The sequence below is a fragment of the Pundamilia nyererei genome, unplaced genomic scaffold (genome assembly GCF_000239375.1).
Source record: "Pundamilia nyererei isolate P.nyererei 1_Seehausen unplaced genomic scaffold, PunNye1.0 scaffold00106, whole genome shotgun sequence".
Classification (NCBI taxonomy): domain Eukaryota; kingdom Metazoa; phylum Chordata; class Actinopteri; order Cichliformes; family Cichlidae; genus Pundamilia; species Pundamilia nyererei.
In genome coordinates, this window is record NW_005187507.1 from 1,425,718 (window position 1) to 1,434,624 (window position 8,907).

The 8,907-nt window shown below is 37.7% G+C and overlaps 2 protein-coding genes across 2 annotated transcripts; both read right to left on the reverse strand.

The window, feature by feature from the left end:
* Positions 1-2,611: 2,611 nt before the first annotated feature.
* LOC102207328 (P2Y purinoceptor 1-like) lies at positions 2,612-3,740 on the reverse strand. The gene has a single exon (XM_005741007.1). The coding sequence runs from the start codon at positions 3,727-3,729 to the stop codon at positions 2,716-2,718; it is 1,014 nt and encodes a 337-aa protein (XP_005741064.1). The 5' UTR covers positions 3,730-3,740; the 3' UTR covers positions 2,612-2,715.
* A 2,875-nt stretch (positions 3,741-6,615) lies between these two features.
* Positions 6,616-7,596, reverse strand: LOC102200036 (P2Y purinoceptor 1-like). The gene has a single exon (XM_005741066.1). The coding sequence runs from the start codon at positions 7,594-7,596 to the stop codon at positions 6,616-6,618; it is 981 nt and encodes a 326-aa protein (XP_005741123.1).
* Positions 7,597-8,907: the final 1,311 nt, after the last annotated feature.

Below are 8,907 nucleotides of genomic sequence, written 5' to 3' on the forward strand. Positions count from 1 at the left end.
CCACAGAATTACAGACAGTCATCCTTCTCTTTGCTTTCAGTGGATGGACAATAGCCAGGTACCTGTTCACACTTATACAGGTGAGGAATCCAATGCTGCCGTATAAATTCAAGTTGAAGCAGAATCTTGTGGTCTTGCAGAAGGCATCTCCAAATATCCATTTATTCTTCATAAAGTAGTAGGCTGTTAAAAATGGAAGAGTTGGCAGGAACAAAAAGTTAGCAATTCCAAGGTTCAGAAGAAAAACATTGATGTATCCAAGACTTTTCCATTTCTGAAGCAGAGACTTCAGTCCGCATACATTAGCTCCCAGACCAATGATGAACACAAAGGTGTAAATAGCAGGCAGAGTTACATGTTCATAGACTGAACGAAACCATTCAGTCGTATTCATTCTGTCTCCTAACATGTTGTCCACACTGCTCTCCTCTGTGGCGGAATTAAAAGTGAAAGAAGTGGAAAGAATAAGATCAGATGTACATGTTCCTCCTGCTTGTGACCCTGCATGCATGCAGAAACAAGTTTGAGATCTGAGAAACATACGTGTGCGTAAATTCATGCATCCATTTCTTTGCTTGTTCACAAGAACAGCTTGTTATTATCTTTATCTCTCTCACACCTGTCATTCATTAGACACTTTCTTCAGAAGCGTTCTTAAGGAGCTTCCCGACAGAGCTCTAGTGTCGGATTATTGTCCTTTCTGGAGTGCCTGTAAACATTGATGTGTCCAAGATTTTTCCATTTCTGCAGCAAGAATCTCAGCAGCAATTCAGAGCGACCAGTGTATATGTGCATCATTTTTATTAAAAGACATTAAGTCTTTGTTTCAGTCATGTAGTAACTATTAAGCTTGACTGCACAAGGCTTGTTAGGCACTATAGAAAAATATCATACACACTTCTGGTTGTTAGAAGATAACTAATAATAGCCATGAATAAGACTAAAGTTTGAGATGTCCTTTAGATCTAAAAATAAGATTAATTACTTTTTTTCTACTAATATGAATTTTCAAATAATACATCATGATTGTGTTCAACTTATTTACAAGCGACATACTTTATATAGTGTTTTCAATACACCCTATAGATAGATTTAGCTTTGAGCACAGGTACATTGAAAAAAAATTCAAAGTTATCTTTATCACAATTTTTTTAGAAATAGACTATTTTATAGGATAATATGATACCTCTTTAGCAGTCCCCAGTATGAGCTATGCTAATTATTAATGACAAAGCTTAGATGCAGTAGATAACAACTGGTAAATATTGAAAAGTTTATTCATAATGGCCATGAAATGTGCATCAGAGGAATCCACCTAAATTTCACAGTGGCTCGTATGGCAGACAGGAAATCCAAAGGTTTTCTACAGAACACAGAGCTACAAGCTGGCACATGACAGAACAAAAACAAGTTAAATCATTGACAGGAACTTAAAGGTTAAGAAGAACTATGATTATGTTGTAGAAACTGGAAGTTTGGATGTTATTAGAACAGAAGATGATGAAACAATCTGGTGAACAAAAGGACAAATGAAGCAACAGCCCTTTATACCAGCTATGGCAAATAAGGTCAGTGAAGGTCACTTTAAATCTGAAGATGTATGCTTCCAATATTTTGCACAACAACTTTTAAGTGTCCAAGATTTTAAACTGACCAATAACAAAAAAGAAAACAAAACAGAGGTTGCCACTACAAAATACATGGAATATACATCTGGACTGTGTGTCAGCAAAAAACACAATAAACTTTACAGGCTTGAAGGTAGATTGAGTGTGAAGTGTGTGTATAAAAGTATGTATGTAGACCTTTTTGTTAAACATGTTATTAAAAAAAGACAATAATAGTTAAAAGAATGATATAAAATGAATTACATAATGCAGTCTTTAAACTCAGACAACTAAACATCTGATAAAACTGCCGGACCAGCTGCCTGAGCTGAGCAGGGAAATCCTTTACATGGAGGTAAATCAGGGGAGTCCAAACACTATCCAGACACACAAGACCACGACTTATCTGATGAGGACCAAAAACTCCCTCATCCCAATCGGGACTCGTCAGCTGTTTTGATAAAACTCTTGAATAAAGGCTGAGGTTCTTAAAAACAGAGCGCCGTGCACCACATAAAATGGGTTCAAGATCATTAAGCACAACCAGAATTCATACATAAGGTGCACTGTTGGTTTTTGAGAAAATTAAGGTATTTTAAGTGGGCCTTACAGCACGATAAATATGTTACTAGCACTAAATAACAAACAAATTATACATATATAAAATAATTATACAGAGCCAGAGCTCTGTACTGATCTATCATTAAAGTGAAAGTTGTTGTTGTAAGAGGTTTGAATAATGCAATTTTGAAGGATTAAATTACATTTATTTCAAATACATAACATCATTAGTTAAATGCTAATAGCTAGTGAAGCTAATACAGAGCAATAACAAGGAATAACAATGACATCTTGCATACAAGATAAGGAGAATGAGTTTTAAAGCAAAAGAGTAAATGCATTCCACCAGGTTTTAGTCATTCACAGAATACAAGGCAATAGAAAAGGAAACAAAACATACATAAAGGTATATATATATATTTGTCTAACCACTTGTGCCAAAACTGTTATCCAGAAAAAGTGAGTGTTAATTAAGAGAATGAAGCACATTGTAGTACATAAAGCAGTCTTTAACTTTTACGTTTGCATGCAAAGTCATTATTTACTGTTAAGATATTGCTCTGTTTGCAGTTTGTTCCACAGGCACACTGACATAGTTTGACACAAACAAACGAGTAAATGTCTGACGAAACCGCTGAAGCAGCTGTTGGAGCTGAGCAGGAATATCCATGACATGGAGGTAAACTAGTGGGTTCAAAACACTATTCAGACACACAAGACCACGACTGATCTGATGAGCACAGAAGACTCCCTCATCCCATGTTGGACGCATCCTGTGTTTTATCAGAACTCTTGAATAAAGGCTGAGGTTCTTAAAAATATGGTAGGGGATGTAACAAACTGAGAAGAGCAAAATCAAAATGAACAACAACCTTAAGCTTCTTTGTTTCACCACCTTATTAATGGTATTTTTGCGGCAGAGAACAAGAGTCACATGTCCATAGCAGCCAAGTAAGATAAGGAGTGGCACAACAAACCCAGTCAATGTCCAACCCACACTGTATTTCAGGTAATTCTCAGCATACTCTGTAGAGGTGGTATGGTGACATTTTTCAGTTCTATTTGTATGAGTGTTGTTTGCAGAGGTTTTTGGGTAGAACATATCTGGAAGACTTTGAACACTCACCAACAGCCAAACCAAAACTGAGATAGCCACAGAGAGAGTGACAGTTAATCTCCCCATCATCCTCATTGGATGGACAATAGCCAGGTACCTGTACACACTTATACAGGTGAGGAATCCAATGCTGCCGTATAAATTCAAGTTGAAGCAGAATCTTGTGATCTTGCAGAAGGCATCTCCAAAGATCCATTTATTCCTCATAAAATAGTATGCTGACAAAAATGGGAGAGTTGGCAGGAACAAAAAGTTAGCAACTCCAAGGTTCAGAAGAAACACATTAATGTGTCCAAGAATTTTCCATTTCTGAAGCAAGGACCTCACCGCCCATCCGTTAGCTCCCAGACCAATGATAAAAACAAAGGTGTAAACAGCAGGCAGAGTTACATGTTCATAGTCTGAACGAAAGAAGGAAGTTTTACTCGTCGCTATTCCTGACATGTTGTCCACACAACCTCTCTCCTTTGTAGCAGAATTAAAAGCGAAAGAAGTGAAGGGACAGCAAATGTATCTGTTGTTGCTTGAAGCCCTAAATGTTGAGTTTCAGGTTTCAGAGCTGAGATAAACATCTTTGCATCATCCCGTAACCCTCTGATTTGTTTTGATAGATCTGAACCTTTGGAATGTGGCCTCCTGTTCCTGTGGCCATTTGCTTTTTATGAACCTTATCTTTATTCCTGTTATTGTAGCCTGTTACCCCATGATCAGTGACAAAACCCTTTTAACTTTTACCTTTTTGTTCTTTGTATGTAATTAGCAACCCTTCCACTACTCTCTGTTACCCTTCTGGTATAAATAACAGTGGTCTGGTTTACCCACTCATACCCACTCTCTGTGTCTGTAAATCCATCTTATAAAGGTATACTTTGATAAGCACACCACCACAGCAAACAAAAGGAAAAAGGACCTGAAGTCAGATTTTTTTCTTCAACACATCTCATGCATCTAATTCCTTGCTTTTTCACAAAGACTGTAGATTATTTTATCTTTTTAAAAACACTGCATGAAAATATAAAATCCATCATTGTGGATACCTTTTTTGTCTTTTTTGTTTAAGTAATGAAGTAACAGCACTTTATGATATGTTAAATAAATAAAACTCAGTGTGCTTAACACAGAAAATAAAGACAGATTTGTCTTTAAACTTCCTACAAGAAATGAAAACAGTAAAACCAAAGAAAAAACAATAACTGAAAGCACTCTTAGTAGACTGAGATCTATTTCTGGGAACAGGTAAAACATTTGAATCTGATCCTTGAGAGGTCTGACTGAGCTGTAGACAGTGAGCAAGTCAGAGATGTACTGGGAATGATGGTACAGCCCCCACAGAGCCCTGATCTCAACATCATCGAGTGTGTCTGAGATTGCATTAAGAGACAGAAAGATGTGAGGAAGCTTATATCCACAGAAGATCTGTGGTTAGTTCTCCAAGATGATTGGAACAACCTACCAGTCGAGTTCGTTCAACAACTGTGTGCAAGTGTGCCTAGCAGTATATGCTGTTTTGAAGGCAAAGGGTGGTCACACCAAATATTGATTTGTCTTAGCTTTCTCTTTTGTTCATTCACTTGATGAAAATAAAAGATTAGCACTTCCATTTTTGAAAGCATTCTTTGTTTACAGTATTTTTTTTTCACCTGCCTAAAACCTTTGCACAGTGCCGTATGTCTGGATTTATTATGTGTTGTGCATTGTTTATGTTATGAAACGGCTGTGTGCAGGCAGGAAAAGGACCCAAAGTGCAGACACTCGGAGGCAAAACGTGAACTCAAAACAGATTTAATGCTAACTCCAAAAAGGTAACAAAACTGAGACTCCAAGGGTGGCAGGCGGGCTGCACAGCAAGATGAGGGCAGATCACAGCACAGACACAGAGAAACACGGGGGCTTAAATACACAGAGGGAGCAATCAGGGAATGGGAAACAGGAGGGAGACACAGCTGGGGCAAATCAGGCCTAAGGAGACAAAGGAAGCACAACCAGACACATTAACATGAGACACGGACTTTCAAAGTAAAACAGGAAACATAACACAGAGACGCATGACTTGACACAAGGATACAGCAGACAGGGGAGACAGCAACTATGGATCACAGACAGAAAACCAGAACACAAACTCTAACAAAACCCACACAGAAAACCTAAACTAAGAATAAACCTATAAACCATAAGGCACAGCTAGAATATAATGAAATAAACAAAATCAAAGAGCCAAAAACACAAAACACTGGGTCGACGACCCAGGCACCCTAACAGTTTAGTCTTCTAGCTTGGTATTATTCTCCACTGCTCCCTACTTTAGTTATCCACGTTTCTATTTCCTAGTTCATTGTCTGATTTGGTTGGTTCTCTTTCACGTCCAGTCTGTCTCTGTCTCATCTGTGTGTACGTGTGTCAGTTGTGTGTCGTCAGTTTGCTTATCATGTCTTTCATCTCTGTGTTCTGTGTTTGTCTCTTCCTGTTTTACTTTGTTAGTCTCCGTCTGCATGAGTAGTTCTTAAACCTTTGCAATATAAGTTAAAAAAATAATCTACAAATCTTAAATCAACATGAACACTTCAACACAAGACCAACTGGGGCAAGAAGCCTCTACTATACTACATGCACTTGTGTATGATATTGCCCTTCTCTCCTTTTGGGTGGCAACATTCTTAAAATTATTTATTTTTTCTATACTATTCTAGGATCTTTACATTACAATATAAAACACCTTCAGGCAACTGTTGGTGTTGTGTTGATTTTTTGTTTAATTTTCGATCATGTAAACAGTATACAAAAGTTTGTTTAGGAAAGAAAAGAAAAAATGCAATACAAAATAAAGCTAAATACAATAAACATATATAATTTAGACACTACATAAAGTACAGGTCATTATCATTTTAGCATATTTTGCCACAAAGGTAAGATAATGACATTACTGTTTAACTATAGTGTTATGAGGGTCTTGGTGGCCTCTCATAATAAGCCAAGGGGTGTGAAAGCGTGTCATAGATATTAGCTGATAAATTAATTTGAAAATGTACCAATTCTAGGCACTGCTGTCTATGTAACATCATTTTACCAGGATGCTTTACATGGAAAATAAAGGATCTTTACTTATGTATCCCACCTTTATTTATTGATTGCATTTAGCAGGAGGTGCTGTAATCATGCCACAGTTGTCCATTTCAAGGATCACAAGATATTTGCATCAGAAATAAAATATTGTTATTAAGTGGCTGCTAATGTTGACTTAGTCAAAACCAGTGAAATTTTACACAGTGTGAATACAATTACAACAAAGATGCATGCGTGTAGAGCTGGTTATGTAAAACATTTTTAAGATTTCTAACATATGGCAGACTGTGTCACAGGGACTCTGCCACTCCTTGATTTCGGCCAATTAAAGATCTGGCGAGTTCGCTGGAGCAGCTGTTGGAATCGAGTAGGGAAATCCTTTACATGGAGGTAAACCAGGGGAGTCAAAACACTGTTCAAACACACAATTCCACGACTTATTTGATGAGCCCCAAAGACTCCCTCATCCCAATCTGGACATTCCCCTTGTTTTGACAAAACTCTTGAATAAAGGCTGAGGTTCTTGAAAATATGATAGGGGATGTAACAAACCGAGAAGAGAAGGCACAAGATGAATAACAACTTTAAAACTCGTTTTTTCACCACCTCCTTTATGGTATTTGCATGACAGAGAACAAGAGTCACATGTCCATAGCAGCCAAGTAAAATAAGGAGTGGCATAACAAACCCAGTCAATGTCCAACCCACACTGTATTTCAGATAATCCTCCACATACTCGTTAGAGGTGGTATGGTAGCATTCTTCAGTTTTATTTGGTGAGATTTTGGAGAAGAAGATATCTGGAAGACTTTGAGCAATCACCAACAGCCAAACCACAACTGAGATAGCCACAGAGTGAGTCACAGTTATTCTCCCCATCATCCTCATTGGATGGACAATAGCCAGGTACCTGTACACACTTATACAGGTGAGGAATCCAATGCTGCCGTATAAATTCAGGTTGAAGCAGAATCTTGTGATCTTGCAGAAGGCATCTCCAAAGATCCATTTACTGTCCATAAAGTAGTACGCTGACAAAAATGGGAGTGTTAGCAGGAATAAAAAATTAGCAACTCCAAGGTTCAGAAGGAACAGATTAATGTGTCGAAGTTTCTTCTTTTTCTGCAGCAGAGACTTTAGTCCCAATCCATTTCCTCCCAGACCAACAATCATAACAAAGGCATAAATGGCAGGTAGAATTTTGTGTTCATGGAGTTTTAAGTTGCCTGAAGTACAGGATCTGTTATTCATTGTGCTTCTAAAGCAAAAGTCTGCACAATCTCCCCCCTTCATGGAAAGTTATATGTCATGAAAGTGAAAGAAAACACGCCCTATTTTTGTTTTTTTTGCTTTAACAATTTATATGTCATGTTCAAGCTTGAATTCCTGCCCACTGAAGCATAAGACTGAGATCTCAAGTGAATGCAACATGTCTAATAGATATGCATGCAATCTTAATCTTGCCTTTGGGCATTGTTTGGAATGTGAAAGCAAGCAGCGTATTGTTTTTGTATTTTTCAATAAATCTAAAAATGAACATCCTCACATTTTCACACAAGTTCTCAAAGTACACAAAGACACTTAAACCAAAACAAAGAAATGCAGAAATATAATATTTGAGGCCTGTCTGGTGGTGTCATGCAAGAGTGAGCAGGCATGGAATCGTAAAATTCACCAGGTGTTGCAAATGCTTTTGCAGGATAGTCAGTGTCAACAAGAACTCGTATTACTAGATGTAAACGGGAAGCTTAGGTCTCTTCCACAGAACAAGATAAAATTATTTGGAAAAGAAGATGGGGGAGGAGATAGACTGATAGTAGGTGTATCAGCTGGCATCTGTGAGGAAACCACAGTAAACAAGTGGTGGAGAGCAGGGCCGTGCAGAGAGGTTTAAAGGGCCGGGTGCTCAAAGTTAAAAAGGGGCACATTGAACCAGGCTGAATAACAACAACACACATTCATCAAGAATCTAATATGGGAAGGGCAGGGCTGTGTTGATCTGAGACTGTAGACATTAAAAAGTCCATAGGAGAGATGATAGCTGATTAAACAAGTGTCATGAGATGATAACAAAATGCAAAGACTGGTGACAGCGCTTGGAACCATAAGGCAACAAAAAACTGTGACATAAACTCGGCTCTGCCTGTGAATCACTCTTTGCTTCTCTTCTTCCTTCCATCCCATCATTTCATATATCACTGAGAACAAGGCACAACTTGCTATTGCAATAAACTATAATCTAATTATCCACACCTAACAACTCTTGCACTTAATCTATAATAAAATGATGACAGAAAAATGTTATAGCCCTGCCTTTAGTAGCCTCACACAGCTCCTGCTGTTTCCTCCTCATGTCCTTACCAGGCATATCTGGACAATGTTATATCATGAGTAATATTTTTTTTAAAAATCCATCTAAATAAAACACACACATGCACACACACACAGGGACATTTTAGACCTTCTTCAGAATACTGTATATACTAATACTATGGGCATCATGGTGCTGATCCAGAATCCTTACATTATTATTTATTACTAGAGCTACAATAATAAAGCAAT